General features: G+C 40.9%; 1 protein-coding gene across 2 annotated transcripts in view; it reads left to right on the top strand.

Moving 5' to 3' along the window:
* The window catches only part of LOC115220412 (tyrosine-protein phosphatase non-receptor type 13), a 278782-nt gene that overhangs the window by 245030 nt on the left and 10988 nt on the right, over positions 1 to 22764 (top strand). For both annotated transcript variants that reach the window (XM_036509865.1, XM_029790532.2), the window contains 3 exons: positions 12365 to 12501; positions 18144 to 18276; positions 21089 to 21247. In XM_036509865.1, the coding sequence (XP_036365758.1) occupies positions 12365 to 12501; positions 18144 to 18276; positions 21089 to 21247 (429 nt within the window). The remainder of the gene's footprint in view (positions 1 to 12364; positions 12502 to 18143; positions 18277 to 21088; positions 21248 to 22764) is intronic.

Genomic DNA, 22764 nt, shown 5'->3' on the forward strand with positions numbered 1-22764 from the left:
ATTTGTTTATGGGAAACGTTTTGAATATGCAAGTGAAGCTCTTATTCTATTACACCGGTCACAGTCATACTATAAAAAGGGATAAACGCCCCTCTGCCCATCCATTAATGTTATATCGCCTGAAGAGATGAATCCATGAAGATCATCAGCCCCATTGCCCACAGATATGACTGTCTGCACTGTAATCATCTCAGGAATATGGACGACTGATCTTTAGAGACACATGATTTGTGGAAATGCGTGTTGCAATGTGTTAAATGTTTATAAATTCCATCTAAAGATTATTGTTGTTATTATTTTTATTATATATATATATATATATATATATATAGGCGTAGGACTGGCTGTGTGGTAAGTAGCTTGTTTACCAACCACATGGTTCCGGGTTCAGTCCCACTGCGTGGCACCTTGGGCAAGTGTCTTCTACTATAGCCTCGGGCTGACCAAAGCCTTGTGAGTGGATTTGGTAGACGGAAACTGAAAGAAGCCCGTCGTATATATATATATATATATATATATTATGTTTGTGTGTCTGTGTTTGTCCTAGCATTGCTTGACAACCGATGCTGGTGTATTTATGTCCCCGTTACTTAGCGGTTTGGCAAAAGAGACCGATAGAATAAGTACTGGGCTTACAAAAGAATATGCCTTGAGTCGAGTTGCCCGATTAAAGGTGGTGCTCCAGCATGGCCGCAGTCAAATGAGTGAAACAAGTAAAAGAGTAAAGAGTATATATCCCCCTTCTCTCACATTTCCTGGCCTTCCCTCTTCTTTCACTTCACCCTTTGCCTTTTCTTTTTCTCTTGTCCCTCCCTAATTCTTCTATCCCTCTGCCTCTACCTATCTCCTCTCTTTCCACATGAACAGTGTTCGGCCAAGCCTGAACTTTCTTTCTTGGTTCGACTACCATCCGTGCAACATCTATATTCCTTCCCATGTCCGTCATCTCTTATGTCCCTGCCGTCGACTCCTCCGTGGTGTTGTTTTGCATCTATAGTAAAATAAATATGTACAAATTATAAAAATAATAAAAAAAATATACAGTACAGTACTGTTTCTACCTCGTAGATTTTCACCTATCATGGGGGGGGGGGCTTGGAATGTAACACTCACGATAGTCAAGAGATTACTGTATATATATATATAAATTGATGAGATAAGAGAAGTGACAGAATAGATGCTTATTTCATTTGTTGACAGCTTTCTTGTAATCTGTGTTTGGTTACGTAAGTGATGCTTCATCTTCTGTCACACATATATAAATAAATGTACATAAAGACCCATATATATATATATGTATCTATTTATAAATGTGCTGTAACAAAGAAGAGACTGCACATCTGATGTGTAGGCTCCTCTTCCCACCCCATTTGATGACCATTTGATAACTGGCATTTTGTTCATGTCTCAAAAAGTACCAGACTTATAAATTAAGTCTTGTGGTTGATCGGTTTGACTAAACTCTTCAAGGCAGTACCCTAGCATGGCCACAGTCTAATGACAATCAAGTAGACTAAAAATAAAATGGATAGAGGCTATGACGAAAGACCGAGACCTCTGGAGATATGCTGTGACTGCGAAGACCCGACAAATGAAGTGAGTTCATGGCTCGCAGGACGGCCTGCTGTGCTAACCTTGGATCATAGGGTGACCTGCTGTGCCTGAGGAGACCTATTGAGTCAAGTACATCAACATCGAAATGAAAATCAAATGAAAATTGTAGTTGTGATACCTGTGCCGGTGGCACGTAAAAAGCACCATCTGAACGTGGCCAATGCCAGCACCGCCTTGACTGGTGTCCGTGGCGGTGACACGTAAAAAGCACCAACCGATCGTGGCCGTTTGCCAGCCTCCCCTGGCCCCTGTGCTGGTGGCACATAAGAAGCACCCACTCATGGAGTGGTTGGCGTTAGGAAGGGCTCCTAGCATGGAAAATGGATGTTAAACGATGATGAGGATGATGATGAATTGTATATAGCACTAATAGCATAGAACAAAAGTAAGAACAAGACAAGAACTTCTAAAAAGTGGGGGTAACCACATACAATGATTAAGAACACTATGTCCCATGGTACACGAAAGGTAGATGGGTATTCTCATAGTTTTTGCCATCAGCTTATGACCACATGATTAGTAAACATGTTTATGTAGAAAAAAGAAGATCCAGGAGGTCTTTTACATTCAAACTGGCTATATCTGGCCCAAATGTATTCTGTCTGTTTTATTTTCAAACCTGCCAGATCTGGCTTCTCACACCTACCCTACAATGTCATTCTAAAAGTAAACAATCACATTATTGAAATTTTGAAACTGTGAGACAGTGCCTGGTAAATTTAAAACAATGTGAAGAAATAAGCATTATATTTAGCAAAAGAGAATATCTGAATGCTAAAAGGTTGATAAAGTTTGTTTTTTATGACAAAAATTTGGTAAACATGGTTACTTGTTCTTCTACTCCATCAATCTTTCAGTAAGAGCATGCTTGCAAAGACCTGTTGAGGCAAGTGAAATCGAAATTAAATTCGATGACTGGCATCCTTGCTAGTGGAGCGCTAAGAGTACCATACGAGCATGGTCGTTGCCAGAGCAACAAACTGGCCTCTGTGCCGGTGGCACATAAAAAGCACCATTTGAGCGTGGCCGTTGCTAGTACCGCCTATCTGGCACGTAAAAGCACCCACTACACTCTCGGAATGGTTGGCGTTAGGAAGGGCATCCAGTTGTAGAAACTCTGCCAGATCAGATTGGAGTCTGGTGCAGCCATCTGGTTCGCCAGACCTCAGTCAAATTGTCCAACCCATGCTAACATGGAAAGCGGATGTTAAACGATGATGATGATGAATAATGTATATACATACACACACATCAATAAGTACATCTTTCATCATTGTTATTTTCATTTAGCGTTCACTTTTCCGTGCTTGCGTTGGTCAGACAGAATTTGTTGAGGCAGATTTTCTGCAGCTGGATACCTTTCCTAGTCACCAACACTCACCTACCTCCAAGCAAGCTTAACATTTCCCCCATAGCTACACATTACAGTTCGATATTTAAGAGATGAAGAATTATGTACATTATTTACATTTGACAGATATTTATCCTCATCATGTTTGTTAACACGTTTCGGCCGATATACCCTCCAGCCTTCATCAGGTGTCTTGGGGAAATTTCAAACCTGGGTTCTCATTCCTATGGTATTTTTTTGATGTTGTTATTATTACAGGCATATAGTGTAGTGGTTAAGAGAGTGGGCCACTAACCTCAAGATTCAGAGTTCGATTCCAGGTAGTGACCTGAATAATCATAATAATGAGAAAATACCTTGGGAATAAGAACCCAGGTTCGAAATTTCCCCAAGAAACTTGAGACATTGTTGAGGACAAATATCTATCAAATGTAAATAATATAGCTAGACATGTTTCATACAAAAACCGGAAACAACACCCCCTGCTTGTGTAATGATGGTACTCATTTACAATAAAGCACATACACAAAGTTAAATGATTTGAGCATTGGGCCTCACAGAAGCAGTGACAAGAGACTGAGACCCTTTGGCAATATACCCTGCTTGAGAAGACCTGTCAAGCCAAGTGGGATTGTAGTCATGGCCCACTATACTCCTGGAGTGGTTGGTGTTAGGGAGAGTATCCAGCTATAGAAACCTTGCCAAATCAGATTGGAGCCTGGGGCAGCCCTCAGGCTTGCAATTTTACAATCAAACCATCCAACCCATTCCAGCAAGGAAAACAGACTTTAAATAATGATGATGATGAGATACACACACACACACATGCAGGCTTTATTCAGTTTCAATCCAACCAGAACCCTATTCAGAGATAGGTGTATTTTTTTTATTGTAATAATAATTCTATCAACAGTAATAGTTATTACTACTACTATTATTATTATTATTATTATTGTTGTTGTTGTTGTTTCTAATTTTGGCACAAAGCCAGTGATTTTGATGGGACAAGACAAGTTGATTACATTACGCTCGGTACTTGACTGCTACTCTGTTTTATTGACCCTGAAGGAATGAAAGGTTAAGTTGACATTGGCAAATAATCCTTTCTACTATAGACACAAGGCTTGAAATTTTGAGGGCGGGGACTAGTCGATTACATCGACCCCAGTGTTTCACTGGTACTGAGAGGATGAAAAGCAAAGTCAACTTTGGCGGAATATAAAAACTCAGATTGTAGCAATGGGCAAAATACTGCTAAGCATTTCATCCGGCGTGCTAACGATTCTGCCTGCTCAACACCTCCGTCATTGTAGTTTGATGTCCGCTTTCCATGCTGGCATGGGTTGGACAGTTTGACTGAGGACTGGCAAGCCAGAAGGCTGCTCCAGGCTCCAATCTGATCTGGCAATATTTCTACAGCTGGATGCCCTTCCTAATGCCAACCACTCCGAGAGTGTAGTGAGTGCTTTTTACGTGCTACCAGCACTGGAGCCAGTCAGGCGGTACTGGCAACGAACTATGCTCAAATAGTGCTTTTTATGTTCCATCAGTATGGGGAGCCAGTCAGGTGGTACTGGCAATGACCCTGCTCAAATGGTACTTTTTACGTGCCACCGGCACGGGACCAGCCAGGCAGCACTAGCAATGGCCATGCTCAAATGGTGCTCTTTACATGCCATCAGCATGGAAACCAGTCAGGAGGCACTGGCAACGGCCATGCTCAAATGGTGCGTTTTACGTGCCGCCGGTACAGGACCAGTCAGACAGCACTGGCAACGGCCACACTCGAATGGTGCTTTTTACGTGCCACTGACATGGGAGCCAGTCAGGTGGCACTGACAACAGTCATACTCGAATGGTGCTTTTTAAGTGTCACTGGCACAGGAGTCAGTCAGGCGGCTCTGGCAGCACCCATGCTTGAATGGTGCTTTTTACGTGCCACTGGCATGGGACCAGTCTGACAGCACTGGCAATGACTACATTTTTATGGTGCATTTTACATGCCATTTTTGACCTTAGCAAATAATAGTAATAATAATAATAATAATAATAATCCTTTGTACTATAGGCGCAGGGCCTAGAATTTGTGGGGAGGAGATAGTCGATGAGGTGCCCCTCCCTCCCCCGTACGTGAGTGGTACTTAACTTATTGACCCCCGAAAGGATGAAAGGCAAAGTCGACCTCGGTGGAATTTAGACTCAGAGTGGAGAGACGGACAAAATGCCGCTAAGCATCTTGTCCAGCATGCTAAGGATTTTGCCAGCTCACTACCTTAATAATAATAATAATAATCCTTTCTATTATAGGCACAAGGCCTGAAATTTTTTTTTGGTGGGGGGCAGTCAATTAGAGCGACCCCTGTACGCAACAGGTACTTAATTTATCAACCCCAAAAGGATGAAGAGTAAAAGTCAACTTCGGCAGAATTTGAACTCAGAACATAACGACTGATCAAATACTGCTAAGCATTTTGCCTGGCACAGTAACAATTCTGCCAGAGCTCTCTGCCTGAATAATAATAATAATAATTTCTCTTTAATCGCAATAAAATCAAATAAAATGAGATAACCAAAAAAAAAATTAATAAATAAAGAAGTATACAAATAAATGGGATCTGGAATTGGGCAAATGGTATTGGAATGTTTGCTGATGAAGCTGGATGAGTCAGCTGCAGTTTTTATTTTGGCAAGGTGGTGGTGGTGTGGTGGTGGTGATGGGATTGGTGGGTGAGCAGGAAGGGTTTCTTCCAAATTGAAATACTGTGGACAAACAGACAGTGACTGATATGTATGATGCTTCTGTTAGACAACGGAGATTGTTAGTGGTTGTAGTTGATGTTGTTGCTTAATCCTAAGTCTACCTTGATCGAGCAAATCTGTGCTATAACCAACCTTTTATTTTTGTGGTATCTAAGACTGCATTATTCAAAGTAGCTTTACTTTTTAAGATGGGAGGGTATCATACAAGGGCATTTTGGCTGCTATTTCTAGCAAGTCAGATAATCATGCAGAGGCTCCCACCCTGGCTTTATATCGGTGGTGGTGGTGGTGTAGTTGTGGGTGTCAATTTCAAACATGTTGGACACACAGACAGACAGACCCTGATTTTGGTGGTGATAGCATTTGTGTGGTATGTTTCCTTCTTCCTCATCACAATGGTGGTGGTGGTGGTTGTCTAGCTCCTCATCAGCCCTGGTTTAGCCAACTATATTGATTGAAAGACTTCCAACCACGACCATCCTGTCTTGAATTAGATCATAGTGTATGTTGGGCTACATTCACCCAAAATGTAATTCCATTGCAATAAAGAACAAAAGGGAAAAGAAAAGAATGCATCGCTGTATGGTTCAACAGCTTGCTTTGCAGCCATGTGTTTTGGGTTCAGTTCAGACCAGAGGGCACTTCAAGTGAGTATGTTCTACTAATGCCCTGACCCAACCTGCGTCCTGTGAGTGAGTGAAATTGATAGATGGAAACTGTGCAGAAGTCTGTTGTATGTATTCTTTTGCTTGTTTCAGTCATTTGACTGCGGCCATACTGGAGCACCGCCTTAAAGGGTCTTTTTAGTTGAAGAAGTCGACCCAAGGCATATTCTTTGTAAGCGTAGTACTTATTCTTTTCTTTTATTCTTTTACTTGTTTCAGTCATTTGACTGTGGCCAGGCTGGAGCACCGCCTTTAGTCGAGCAAATCGACCTCAGGACTTATTCTTTGTAAGCCTAGTACTTATTCTATCATTCTCTTTTGCCGAACTGCTAAGTTACAGGGACGTAAACACACCAGAATCGGTTGTCAAGCATATTTATATATATATACATATATACGACGGGCTTCTTTCAGTTTCCGTCTACCAAATTCACTTACAAGACTTTCGTTAGCCTGAGGCTATAGTGGAAGACACTTGCCCAAGGTGCCATGCAGTGGGACTGAACCCAGAACCATGTGGTTGGAAAGCAAGCTTCTTACCACACAGTCATGATATTATATACATACATACATATGATAGCACTGGTGCTAGTGTCACATAAAAAGCACTCAGTACACTCTGTAAAGTGTTTGGCGTTAGGAAAGGCTTCCAGCCAGCTTTAGAAACCATACCAAAATGATGGAATCGGGTGTCTCTCGTCCTTGTCAGCTTCTCTCAAACCATCCAACCCATGCCAGCTTAGAAAACGGATGTTAAATGATGATGATGATATATGTATGTGTTTGTCCTCCACCATTATTTGACAACTGGTATTGGGTTGTTTATGTCCCTGTAACTTAGCAATTTGGTAAAAGAGATGACGCATAGAATAAGTACTAAGCTTTAAAACAATAAGTCCCGGGGCTGATCCACTCGACTAAAAGTTCATGGTGGTGCTCCAGCATGGCCGTGGTCCAACAACTGAAACAAATGGTAAAATATAAAGTGAAGGATGGTTGAGCATGATTTGAAGGATATTTGGCTGTTGTTTCTAGCAGGTTGATTGACCATGTGGATATAAAAAAAAAAAGGTGGGGTTGCGTAGTATGGTATGACTTCCTTAACTAACACTGGTTATTTGATTGGAGCAAGAACACCCCACCCCCCACTCCTTCACTCTGCACCCTACTCCCTCCATCACACCTTCACATTTCAATCGGAATCTCCAGCCTGTCCCCCCTATCCCCCCCCAGCATCCTAGGTCATATCTCACACACCCCGTCCACCCTACCCACTCACGTGCGATGATCATTCATCCATCTTCTACGCATCGCCCCCACCCCTCCACCCCCACCGCGATTGCCAATTGCCATCTGCCCCCACCCCCCATCTCCCACTCTTGCATCACCTCCACCACCCACCTCTTCCCCGCCACGACCCACAAACAGCCTTGTTCCGCACAGTAAGCACAATAACCACATAGCACTCCCTTCGCCCCCCCCCCGCCAGCCACTTTGCCATATTGCAACTCCCTGACCCCCACCCCCACCCCCACCTCCTCCTCCTCCTCCCCTCTTTCATCATGTTGCTATCTCTGAATTGATGCTGCACCTGCAAAGGAATTTATATTTTGTCTCTGAAGGAATTTATTGATGATGTCAATGTGAGTGTGAGTGTGAGTGAGTGGTGGAGGGCTGAGTAGGAGGGCGTTGTGAGTGTAAGTGGGGAGTGGGTGTCAGAAGGTGAATGTCAGCATGGCTGAAGGTGGGGTGGGGGGAAGGCATGGGAGGTGATTTCGTGAATTCCAGTCTTGATGATGACAATGCTGCTGTTGCTGCTGCTGATGATGACGACGATGATGAAAGTTGTGAATGAGTAAATGATAATTGGCGGGGTGGGAGGGTGGGGGGTTGACTGAGTGATGGTGGGAGGATATGCGAATGTCTGTGTGTTAGTGGATGATTGAGTTTTTGCCTTAGGGAGACGTACATATATGTATACATATACACACACATATATATACATACATACATACACACATGCATATGACAAACATGCATGCATAACATAATACATATATACACACATACATGATACATGAAGACATACACCACTCACACATACATACATACATAAATACATGCATACGTTCTTATGACACACACACATACCTGCAGGTATAACATAATATCTACAGACTTGTAGATTGTGGGAGAGACAAGATATAGTGAGTGAGTGAGTGAGTGAGTGGATGAATGAATGAAATTATGAATGAATCAGTGGGCAGATGATGGAAGGATTGATTAAACAAGTGAGTGAGCAATAGACAGGAAGTAGAGTAGTAGAGGACACATGAAGGAAGGAAGAAAGGAACGAACGAATGATATGTGAGAGGATGTGAATAAGGGAGTGAGTGAGTGGGAGGCTGTGAATGAAAGAGTAGCAAAGTGGTTGAATGAGTTAGAAAGGAATAAAGATGGTTGGATGCGAGTGGAAGGAAGTTTGAATTGAATGATTGTCAATAGAAGTGATGAAGTGAATGAGGTTGTGAATGAGTTAATTAGGGACAGGGTTTGTGAGAATGAGTTATGTAATGAGGTTGCTTGAGTGAATGAGTAATTTAAAGAGGAAAGATGTAAGTTGATAAGGTTGGTGAGAAAGGTAACGAAAGAGTGAATGATAAGTGGAGAAACGAATGAGTGGATGATTGAATGAGTGAGAAGTAAAAAGAGCAAGGGAATGGATAAAGCTAGCCAGAGGTGGGTTTGTGAATGAAGGAAAAATTGGAATGAATGAATTAAGCTGATGCAGTGGGAGTAAGGTCATGAATGAGCGAATGTGGAATGATGGTTGGAATGAAAGAAAGAGCGAGGAAGAAGCATGAGTGGGTGTATGAAGAAGTTTATTGGAATGAAGGAACCTATTGCGAATGAATGATGAAATTAAGAAATGAGATTGTTGGGGAGCTAACGAATAAATATATAATTGAAGAAAACAGAAACAATTAGCTGGTTCAGTGAATGAAACTGAGTCAACTAGGGAACGAGAAAAGGTGTTAATGAAAGAATGAGTGAGTGAAAAGCAGGCAATAAATGAATGAGTAAGCATAAAGGAGGAAATAAATGAACTGTGTAGAAGGAAATTATGGAGTAAAATTATGAATGAATGAGAGTAGGAGGATGGAAGGAGTGACAGTAAGAAAAAGTTTTGTAATGGAACCAATTCACATATTTGTGTATTTTGCCTCCTTTGTGCCGATTGTTGAAGAACTCTGGTGTTAATTTCCTCCATGGCGTCTGTTGGGAAAAGAAATGTTACTTCCTCCTAACAGTGTGTAGATTTGTCAGTACCCCCGTTCTGAGTTCAAGTCCTGCCAAGATCAACTTAGCTTTAGCTATTTCGTGGCTTGATGAAATAAAATATTTTAGTTATGTGGTTAAAAAGCTTGCATTGCAACCATGTGGTTTCAGGTTCGATCCCACTACACAGCATTTTGGACAAGTGTCTTCTACAGTCCTGGATTGACCACCAGCGCTGTGTGAGTGAATTTAGTTGACAGAAACTGTGGGAGCCCCTTGTGTGTGTGTGTGTGTGGTGTATGTATATACATATATATATATATACCACGTGACCGACCAGTCCATCAGATATAGTTACACATCGCTGGTCACAATGCGTTTGCATTTAGTTTGTTTTAGCCTTCAAATGATGCCACCCCGCTGGCTAAGCGAGCAGGCCAACAGAAGAAAGAGTGGGTGAAAGAGTACAGCAGGGATATTTTTTTTAGGAGTTTTCGCGCAATAAACACTCACAACGCCCGGTCTGGGAATCGAAACCGCGATCCTACGACCGCGAGTCCGCTGCCCTAACCACTGGGCCTCCACACACACATATATATATATATATATATATAATATATATATATATTATATTATATTTATTATATTATATTATATATGGTGTGTGTGTGTGTATATGTTTGTGTCTGTTCCTCCTACTTACTTGACACCATACTGGTTTGTTTACATCCTCATAACTTAGCAGTTCAGCCTAAGAGACCAATAGAATAAGTACCAGGCTCAAAAATAAGCAGTGGGGTTGATTTGTTTGACTAATCATTTCAAGATGGGGCCCCAGCATGGCTGCAGTCCAATGACTGAAGCAAGGAAAAGGAAAACAAAGTCAGTTGTTATGGCATTGAGATAGATCCGGCCACCCTCGTTAACGGGGACAAAACCCAGATTTAAAGTGTATGAGGATAATGACAACGACAATTATTATTATTATTATTATTATTATTATTATTATTAGTTAGGCTGAGTTTCATGTGCTGAGTGAGATTGACCACAACCTCCTTATTCCTCACCAGCAAATTTCTGTCTTTGTGTTGATATAAGGAATTGCTGATATTACTGCCATTGAAGAATAGTAGAATTAGTAGAATAGTGAATATTAGAATTGGTACTGTACAGATGTTGATATAATTATAACCAGTGTTTCACTAGTACTTAATTTACTGACCCTGAAGGGATGAAAGGCAAAGTCAACCTTAGCAGAATTTGAACTCAAAATGTAGCAACAGGTGAAATATCGCTAAGTATTTTGCCCAGTGTGCTAACAATTCTGTCAGCTCACCACCTTCAGGGTCAGTAAATTAAGTACTAGTAAAACACTGGGGTTGGCAGAATTGATTCATCTCCTCCCTCAAAATTGCTGCCCTTGTGGCAAAATTTGAAACCATTATTATTATTATTATTTGACATTTGATAGTTTCAAGCAAATTTCAGCTGCAACACCTGCAACACCTTCGCATTACTGAGGCATGTGCAGTATTGTGTGTTCTTTTTTATTGTTGGTGAGAGTACAAACTCTTTCTCGGTATTGTAATGCATCGATTTACTTTGTTATTGAGTTTGGTTTCCAGTCCTTTGTTGTGTTTGTGTTGTGTGTGTAATGTGAGTTGTATTCTTCTGTTGGGTATCCGTCCTGTAGAGTGCATGTTGTGGGGGTTGTATTACTGAATTGATAGTATCGTGCATAGGATGGGGTCTGTTCCTAGCAGGGCTAATTTTTTACATAATCTGTAGTGTTGAAGGTCCAGGTACAGCTTCTAGGCTTTTGCTCATATGTTTTTTTTATTATACCCAATGCTCCTATTATTACTGGTATTTTTTACATTATTTACATTCGACAGACATTGTTCCTCCTCTTGTTTGTTGTTAACACAAAATTTTGGCTGATATACTCTCCAGCCCTTATCAGGTGTCTTGGGGGAAATTTCGAACCTGCGTTCTCATTACTAAGGTATTTTTCAATGTTGTTATTATTCAGGTCACTGCTTGGAATCAAACTCGGAATCTTGGGGTTAGTAGCCCACACTCTTAACCACTACACCATATGCCTTTGGGCATATGGCGTCAAATGAAAATAATGTACATAATTCCTCATCTTTTAAATATAGAACTGTATTATTACTGGTATTGTTTTCACCTTCATGCTCCACATTTTGAATACTTCAATTTCGAGGTCTTTGTACTTCAACATTTCCTCCACTTTTTTGGGGGGACAATATTTTGATCAGAAGAGACTGCAATGTCTATCAGTAAGCAGGTGTTTTTTCCCCCCCAATCCTTGATTATTATATCTGGGTGATTGATTTCTTTGTTAGTTTGAACAAGCATCTCCCAAATGATTATGGCCTGGTCATTGTCTTGTATATTGTTTGGCACGTGTTTATACCATTTCTTGTTAGTTTATATTGTAGTGTTGGCCTATTGTCCTCTTATTATTATTTCAAATTCTGCTGAGGTTGACTTTGCCCTTCATCCTTTCAGGGGTTGATGAATTAAGTACCAGTGAAACACTGGGGTCAATGTAATTGACTAGTCCCCTCCCCTAAAAATTTCAGGCCTTATGCTTTTAGTAGAAAGGATTGTTGTTGTTGTTATTATTAATTATTGATTATTTATTTATATATTTTTTGTTTGTTTTCAGAGAAGACTTATTACGAAACTCCATCTATTGAAAGATGAAAATGGTTTAGGGATCCATATTGCTGGTGGGAAAGGCTCAAAGAAAGGTGATATTGGAATCTTTGTAGCTGGAATTACAGAAGGAGGCTCAGCCCACAAGTGAGTATAAAGCCATCTAATTGAAAACATAAGAAAACAAAACAAAAAATTGATGGGGTGTATGCTGAGCAGTGAGAATCCAAGCAATAACCTATCTGTTCTTTCTTGAAATGTTCTGACAGAATCAAATGTGAATATTTGTTTGCTGTTAGAAAATTACTATTTGTAAATCTCACGAGAGATATTCAGCAACAGTACTTTTTGGAGTAAAGATTGTTTGCCAGCATAACATGGCAGTCCTGGTTTAGGACGAATGTTGCTGTAATTTAGCCCCAGGAGACATTGTCTCCAGCTAGCCATACAACATGATCTGTGTCCTTATATTTTCGAGCAAGGGAATCTAGCACCCCCACTCAGCTTAAAACAATATCTGTGTATCACAATTTCTGGATTATTTCTCTTCATCAGCATGGAATAATTGTTCGGCTAGAGGTGGCACTGCCAAATTCCCGTTCAAAATATATAGTTTTCAAAATGACAACTAGTTACTGATCTATAAATTAGAAAATTACTATTTGTAAATCTCACAACGAGAGATATTCAGTAACAGTACTGTTTATTGTTATTTTTGTTGTTATCAGACAACATCTGCACCTTTTAGATGATCTGTGTTCATAACATGTGATTCCAGGTTCAGTCCTACTGCATGGCACCTTGAGCCAGTGTCTTTTTCTATAGCCTTGGGCCAACCAAAGTATAAGGCGATTTTGAGGCATTGAAGTGTTTTGACCTTGTTGTGTGTCTCCCCTGTCAAAGCTATCCCTCTGGGTTGTTGAACCTGGCAAGTGTATGAGCTCTTTATTATGCCACTCATCATTGTTGTTTTTACATCTACTTTTCCAAGCCTGCATGAATCCGACGGAATTTGTTGGGGCAGGTTTTCCATGGCCAGATGCCTTTCCTGTCACCAGCCCTCACCTGTTTCTGAATGAAACAATATTTTCCCCATGACCAGACCAGACCTGTTTTCATGGAACTTTGGAAACAGACACTGCTTGCATGACGGTCATACTCACAACTATCATGCAATGTGAAGGCAAAGGGAGAGAGTAACATGTACACACACACACACACACACACACACACGCGCATGACTGTCTACTTTCAGTTTCCATCTACTAGATCAGCCTCCCTGAAATTTCAGCTATTGTGCCTACAGTAGAAAGGATTCAGCTTTGCCTTTCACCCTTTTCAGATCGATTAAATATGTACCAGTGGAGAACTGGGGGTCGATGTTATTGACTAGCCCTTTCTCCCAATTCTCAAGCCTTGTGCCTATAGTAGAAAGAATCATTATTATTATTATTGAGTGAGAGAGCAGTGCATGCCATCAAAGTGACACTGGTAAAATATACGAAGCCCAATATACCAATCATGACTACTCATCTGATATGGGTACACCAGGCACATGCATCACAACCATATGTGTGTGACATGGTGATCTCATATCAAGATAAAGAGCACATGACCTTGCAGGTGAGGCCCAGTTAGAATTTTCTTCAAGTCAAGTAACCCATCCCGCTCAAAGGGTCCCTGAATAAGGGTTGTTTAAGAATGTTGAACAAAACACCCATGTTTCCAAAGGTGAATTATTCAAACTCCAAAGAATTCCTCTCAACACATGAGCTCTGCTGAGGTTGACTTTGTCTTTCATTCTTTTGGGGTCAATAAATTAAATACCAGTTACGCACTGGGGTCGATGTGATTGGCCTTTCCCCTTCCCTCAAGTTCCAGGCTTCGTACCTATAGTAGAATAGGATTATTATTATTATTATTAAGACACTAGCCCAACAGGAATGTTAGAGTACCTGGCAAACTGCCCTTCAGTATTCAGTTATGTTCTCAGTTCAAATCCTAACAGAAATCTTACTTTCATATCTGAGATTGTTGCTTCTTCTAAAGCCTCAGATTAACCCGAAGCCACCAAGTAAAATTAGCCGGATGAGAACAACACAGGGGCTCACTGAATGGACTGCATTTGAAAGCGGCCATAGTGTCACTTTGACTATGAGTCTCTATGGAATACTCGGCCATCTACTTCACTATAATTCAATGAGAAATGGAAAAACCAGAAAAAGCCTATTTAAAAGACCATATCTGAGCCTTCTTGAAAATTGCATTACGGTCCCAGGTATGGCTGTGTAGTTAAAGTTTGCTTCCCATCCATGTTGTTTTGGGTTCAGTCCCACTGTGAGGCACTTTATGCAAGTATCTTTTACTACAGCCTTGGGTCAACAAATACACTAAATATAGTGGTCAGCGCTAGGAAGAGTAACCATATCAAAGTGGACACCAGAACACCATGCAGTCCTTTGACATGTTGGGTCCTGTTGCACAGTCCAGCCCATGCCAGTGTGGTGGGACATGCCACTGGTGGCACCCTGCTCTAGTGTCTTCTACAATAATGACAGGCAGGCCAAAGCCTTGGGAGCTGATTTGGTAGATGGAAACTGAAAGAAGCCCATTATATGTGTGTGTGTGTCTGTCTTTATATTTGTCCCACTGCTGCTTGACAACTGGTGTTGGTGTGTTTACATCCCCATAACTCAGCAGTTCAGCAAAAGCTCTCAATAGAATAAGTACCAGGCTTTTTAAAAATAAATGTAGTATGGTTGATTCATTTGACTAAGTTCTTCAAGGCAGTGCCCCAGCATGGCCACTGTCTGATGACTGAAACAAGTAAATGATAAAAGATGTACACACACACATTTGTGAGATTCTTTCAGTTTCCACTAATCAAATTTCACATGGCTTCGGTTAGCCCAAGTCTATGGTAGAGGATACTTCCCCAATGTGTCGTGTGTGTGTCAGACTCACTGTCTACTTAGTTAAGTTAAGTTAAGTTAATTTTTTGGCTCAAAAAGCAAAAAGCAAGGCCATGTTGGGGGACATGGAGTTATGTACAGGGTGGTGTTCATACAAAGAGTTCAGGCCATTTGTGGTCAAGGGAGACTTTGAACCGAGCGGTAGTCGGCATCTTCACCATCTCGTCCGGCAGCTTATTCCACGGATTCGCAACCCGGACGGAGAAAGCCCCTCTCTTTCGATTGAGATGAAATCGTTGACTGACATTATGGGATTATTGTAAACAAGTGCCACCAACATACAAGCAGTGTCTTTCATTTCTAGTTTTCTATGACAACATGTCTGGCTGTGGGGAAATATTATGTTACTCAAAAACAAGTTAAGGTTGGCAACAGGAAGAGCATCTAGCTGTAGCAAATCAGCCTCACTGGACTGATTCTGACCCATGCAGGCATAGAAATGTGGACGTTAAATCTGATGACAATGATGATGAAGGGAGATGTGCCTGTAACTGTGGAATACCCATTCCTTAGATTTTAATTTAATAAGCAGGTGGTTCCATTCATGGAAGATCTTGAGAAAGACCTGGTACACCTCCCCTGTCTCTGATTTATTCTGATCTCTTCTCACTCCCACTTTTCTATGCTTGCATGAGTCAGATGGAATTTGTTGAGGCAGATTTTTCTATGGCCAGAAGCTCTTGGTGCCAACCATCACTAGTTTCCAAGCAACGTATTTTCCCATGACTAACCGGACATGTTTTTGTGGAAGATTGGAACTGACTAATACAGCTTTTGCGACTTTACAACTTCCGTGTGATGTCAAGATGAAGAGCCACACACTGATACACACTCACACTTTCTCTCTTTCTCTCTCTCACACATACAATCTCCCTCACTCTCTTCCCCCCCTCTCTCTCTCTCTCTCTCTCTCATGCACACTTACACACACATACAATGGGCATATTTCACTTTCCATCGACCAAATCTAATCTCAGTTCTTTTCGGCCCTGGTGCCATGCAGTGGGACTGAACCTGGAACCATGGGGTTGGGAGCTTCTTAGCCATGTGGCCATGCCTAAACCTCTTGAAATGTTATTTTTAATCCTACATTCATTGTCCATTTGTTTTTTGACTCCCGGTCACTTTGGTTTTAAAAGATTTTCTCGCTGTATACAAATACTTCTTTCAATGTATTGTTGTTCTTTAGCACAATGGAGTTATATGAGGGAAATGTTGCTATATATTCTAGCAAATCAAGTCAGTTGAAGACCCTCCCTTCTCTGACATAAAGACTATAACGGGTAATCAATGTAGCAAGGGAAGTAACTCTGTAGTTCAAGTTGTTTCCATATCTCTTGTCACTGTTGACTCGTTTTAACCTCTCTTTGTTACTCTGCAAGTAGGAGGGAGAGGGTACACTAAAAAATTTTTAAAATTATACTAAATACCATAAATACCAGTAATATACTGCGATGACAAACTTCTCATTCATTCACTTAAGGGAAAAAAGAATTGGCCTGGTTAGGAGGATTATTCCCCCCCCCCTGCAAATCTGCAAATTTAAAAGCTATTTTCATTCTTGTTTCTGTCACAACTACTACTAAATTCAGCACAAGGCTCCAAAATTGCAAGGGGGGGGGTAAAGGTAAAGACCCCCTTCAGTCATGAATGACCATGGGATTGCACCTAGAAAGTTACCCTCTGAGGCACAAGTCCAGGCAAGGTTGTTTTTTGGAAGACCAGGAGTCACCTATACATACCAACCTCCCCTCTCTATGCCATTGATGTTATCCAAGAGAAAAGGAAAAGGTTGATTCAGCTCGGCACCAATGACGTTGCTATAGAAATGAGTTGTGGTGTCACTGGTGTCAAGAGAGTAAAGACTATAAATAAAATCAACTTCAATTTATGGCGAATACGGTAAACCCTCGCCATATTGTGGTTCACCTGTCGCACACTCAGTACACTGCGGTTCGCTTGTCACGCACTCTACATCATGGTTCACCTGTCATGCACTCTACATCATGGTTCACCTATTGCACACTCAGTACATCACGGTTTGCCTCTCGCGCACTCTACATCACAGTTCATCTATCGCACACTCAGTACATCGTGGTTCACCTGTTGTGCACTCTACATCGCGGTTCACCAATTGCTCACTCAGTACATCACGATTCACCTCTCGCACACTCTACATTGTGGTTCACCTGTCGTGCACTCAGTACATCGTGGCTCACCTGTCGCACACTCTACATCATGGTTCACTTGTCGTGCACTCTACATCACGGTTCACCTATCACACACTCAGTACATCACGGTTTGCCTCTTGCGCACTCTACATCACAGTTCACCTATTGCACACTCAGTACATTGCGGTTCACTTGTCGCGCACTCTACATCACGGTTCACCTGTTGCATTCTCTACATCACAGTTCACCTGTCACGTACTCTACATCACAGTTCACCTGTTGTGCACTCTACATCGCGGTTCACTTGTCGTGTACTCTACATCACGGTTCACCTATCGCACACTCTACATCACTGTATACAGCAGGATTTGGAAAGACAGTGATGATGTTTGCCTGTTTACTTCATATATTTGTACTGTATACTACATTGGCTTGTATGCTGGAAAATATGGTTACACATAGCAGTAATAAGTTGGGATGCAGTTCAGTTGACTATATATAACGTTCTTGCACAAAAATTAGCTCTTCTACCTTTTCGAAAGGCACCAGATATAATTGTGAGATTAATTTAGACAATCATTAGAAAACAGCTTGGTTTGAATCAATGTCTCCAACACAGATCTTTTTTTTTGTCTTTATTTTTCAGAGATGGCCGGCTAAAACGTGGGGATGAGCTTCTCATGATCAATGGATCCAGCCTTATTGGCCTTACTCACCAGGAAGCAGTAAACGTTTTACGTAATACTTCCCAGGTGGTGCAGCTTGTCGTTGCATCAAAGGTAAGAACAGACATTCTAGAACATTCTCCCCACCCACCTTTCCTATTACCTGTGCTTTCATTGTTATTATCAGCTTGAATGGTATTTCCACAAAATGTTCAATATTCAATGCCTTTAATGTTCAGTAACAGATGTTTCAATATATGCACACACATACACATATATATATAGAGGTATATTTATATAGATATAGTACATATCTATATAGTTAGTAAAAAAAAGATATATATATATATATATACATTATATATATACACACACACACACATATATATAAGACAAAATATAAATAATGGTCACTACATATTCCTTTATCATAATAAATTTGACTTACTGTTGTTTCTGCTAGTTGTTATAGGTTCAATTATTGACTATTTTAATCAATCAGTCTATAGTTCAGTTGAGAAAAATTGAACAAACTAGAGAATGAATGCTACCCTAATTACAGTCATATCTATCTTCGTCATATCATGTCACTGGTCATCTGTCGTTGTTGACAATGACCAAAGACATCACATGGGAAAAGGCTGGGCACTGTGAGTCAGGCTGTGGTAGACCAGTCTGTTGTGTGCTCTGAAAGTTCTGCCACAGGTCAGACACTGGTGGTCTGCAGAAATTGAATGCTAGCAGTTGGCTCTGGGCATGTGCAGTAAACGTTTTCTCTTTGCCCCTGCAATCCTGCTCTGTTCGTAAGAGGCGGCAATTCTGTTGATGCAGCTTCATTAGGCAGGGTGGCTACATATATATATATATGTTAGTTAGTTAATTTTGGGGCTCAAAAAGCAAAAAGCAAGGCCATGTAGGGAGACATGGAGTTATATACAGGGTGGTGTTCATGTAAAGAGTTCAGGCCACTTGTGGTCAAGGGAGACTTTGAACCGAGCGGTCGTCGGCATCTTCACCATCTCGTCCGGCAGCTTATTCCACGGATCCGCAACCTGGACGGAGAAAGCCCCTCTCCTTCGATTGAGATGGAATCATCGCAGGTAGAGCTTTTCGGAATGACCCCGCAGCTGACGCTCTGGAGCAGGAGTGAAGAACAGCTCTTTCGAGAGGTTACACTTTCCGCTTATGATGTTGTGAGCAAGAATGAGATCACCACGGCGTCGTTGTTTTTCTAGAGAATAAAGGTCGAGCGTCTTCAGCCTTTCTTCATAAGACAAATTCTTGAGACCAAGAACCATGCGGGTAGCCAGCTTCTGGACTCTCTGTATGTATACACACACACACACACACACACACACACAAACATGCATTTATAAAGGTGCTTAGCAGCATTTTGTCTGTCTTTATGTTCTGAGTTCAAATTCTGTTGCAGTCAACTTTATCTTTCATCCTTTTCAGGGTTCGATAGAATAAGTACCAGTTGAACACTGGAGTTAAAGTAAATTGACTTAGCCCGTCTCCAAAATTTGAAGCCAAAATACACACCCATATACGTGTGTGTGTATGTTTGATTATGTGTGTATCACCTAGTTTTAAAAAGCACATTGATTATATTGTTTACAAATAGACAGAAAGTAAATAAAGAATATGAGATTAAACAGGAAACTTGTCTAAGTGCATTTATAGATTGGTGGAAACACTTTGAATATACAACTGGCTTGTAATGGCACACACATCTGTGCATGCTTGTGTGTGTGTGTGTGACATGCTTTGAATTATTGAAACGCCATTTTGATTAAAAATGAACTTCAACATTGCAGTGTAAAATGAATGCTATAGCTTTAAATGACATCATAGATGTTTGTGTATGTGGGTGTATATGTATGTGTGTATATATGTGTGTGTGTGCATATATATGGAAGACGGATGTTAAACAATGATGATATATATAAATATACATATATGCATGTGTGTGTATGTGTACAGATATATGTATTGGTGTGTATGTATATATATATATATATATATATATATATATATATGTATGTATATATGTGATATATGTATGTATATATGTGATATATGTATGTATGTATGTATGTATGTGTGTGCACGTATCTATGTATGTTTGTATATATGTTTGTATATATGTGTGTATGCGTGTGTGTGTGTGTAACTATGTATGACTGTATATATATGTGTGTGTGTTTGATTATATGGATAATATGAATGTGTTGCATGAGGAGAAGCAGTATATTATATAGTCTTCAAATGTATTCATTTGGCCACATTCTGCATGGAACCAATGTTTATCTAATTGCATACATATTTGTTTATGAGTGTGTGTGTGTGAGTTTGTATACATGCATGTATGTGTGTCTCGTACACTGTCATTTATGTAAACTGAATTTGTTAAAGATTATGAGGAGAGTAAAGTTGGGCGTCTTTTAAATGATATGTTGTTTTACATCTGATTATATATGTGAGTGTATCTGAATATATTATAATATATTATAATATATTATGAAGGCATGTGGCTTAGTGATTAAGGTATTCAGCTTGCAATTGTAAGATCATGGGTTCAATTCCTGACAGCGTGTTGTGTCCTTGAGCAAGACACTTTATTTCATATTGCCCCAGTCCATTCAACTGGCAAAAATGAGTAGTACTTGTATTTCAAAGGGTCAGCGTTGTCACAATCTGTGTCATGCAGAATCACCCTGAGAACTACATTAAGGGTGCACGTGTCTTTGGTGTACTCAGCCACTTGCATGTTAATATCACAAGCAGGCTCTTCTGTTGATCGGACCAACTGGAACCCTCATTGTCGTAACTGACGTAGTGCCAGTTATTATAAGATATTTCGTGTATATGCATGCTTTTATATCTATTATATATTGCTTATCTTTGTGTCATCTCGTTGTAGCTTCGTAAGTCTGCTTCAATAGCATCAACGGCATCTTCCGCAATCTCTTATATGTCTTATGATGGGCATGATGGCTCTTATTCATCGGCAGCACAGTTACCCGAGGTGGTGGCCCAGACTCCGTCTGGTAGCATCATGAAGTGGGAAGAGATATTTGAGGTAAGTATTTTGAATCTATCAAATATTACAGTTGTACGGCGGCTCTATAAACAATCTGTGGCCATACATTATCGTCATTATCATTGTCATAACAACCACTTTTTCATGCTTGCATGGGTTGGATGAATTTTATTGAGGCAGATTTTTCTGTGGCTGGGTGCTCTTCCTGTTGCCAACCCTCATCCAATTTCTAGCTAGGTAATGATACATTCACATGGCCAAACATGTTCTCCCAGAATAATGGAAATGTATGACACTGCTTGTGCAACAGTGACACTCATTTACAATTATCATGCAATATCAAGACAAGGAAACCCAAACACACACACACAGACTCACACACACACACACACACACACACACACACACACCACACACACACACACACACACATGCAGTGGGGCTGAACCTGGAGCCATGTGGTTGGTAAGCATTAACATGTAAAAATATTTTTGCTGGCACTTTTTTTACTGTTGTTAGCTGTCTTTGTTGGGCCAATTGGCTGGTCCACTCTTATATAGTTGGATCTGACATGACCGCTCCAAATCGTTTTTAGCATATCTGCATAGATGGAGCTATGACCGGCTAGTTCATTCTGCCATCCAGTATGATATGTGCATTTCAGGTTTGCGTAAACCCGAAACATACATTTTAAATGATTCCAAAATATCACTAGTTTGACTTCATTATTGCAACTATACATATAATATATATAGAAGTTCCTGGCCTTAAGGGTATTGTAAGAGGCCTAGTTGCAGGCCCAAGCTTCCCAGTTCTTTTACAGGGCTTAGAAAAACTGAAGGACCACTGCAGTAAATGTGTGAATCTAAGAGGGGAATATGTTGAATACAATCATAATTAACTGATATTCCAGTATTTTCTTTTACCAAAAGCCAGGAACTTTTCAGCACCCACTCTTCATCATCATCATCATCTTTTAACGTCTGTTGTCCATGCTGGCATGGACAGTTTGACCAGTGCTGGTAAACTGAGGGGCTGCACCTGACTCCTGTCTGATTTGGCATGCTTTCTACAGCTGGATGTCAACCACTCCAAGCGTGTAATGGGTGCTATTACGTGCCACCAGCAAGGGTGGCATTTGTGTGACACCAACTACAATTTTGCTTGGCTTGATACGTTTGCTTCTCAAACATAGCATATTACCAAATGGTCTCGGTCATTCGTCGTTGCCTCCACGAGGCCCAACATTCGTGTATATATTTCAAGCCCTTCACTCCCCATGGGCTATCTTGTCTGCTTCTCTTGAGTTGGATCCTTGCCTTTTGCTTTTGTTGCGCCAAATTTTGTTTCTCTGGTGGTGGGGTATGCCTTCCTGTGCCAGGTTTTGGTTTGTGTGTGTGGAGGCACAATGGCCCACTGGTTAGGGCTGCGGACTCGCTGTCGTAGGATCGTGGTTTCAATTCTCAGACCGAGCATTGTGAGTGTTTATTGAGCGTAAACACCTAAAGCTCCACGAGGCTCTGGCTGGAGGTGGGGGCAAAACCTGCTGTACTCTT

Source organism: Octopus sinensis, linkage group LG16, assembly GCF_006345805.1.
Source record: "Octopus sinensis linkage group LG16, ASM634580v1, whole genome shotgun sequence".
Taxonomy (NCBI): Eukaryota; Metazoa; Mollusca; class Cephalopoda; order Octopoda; family Octopodidae; genus Octopus; species Octopus sinensis.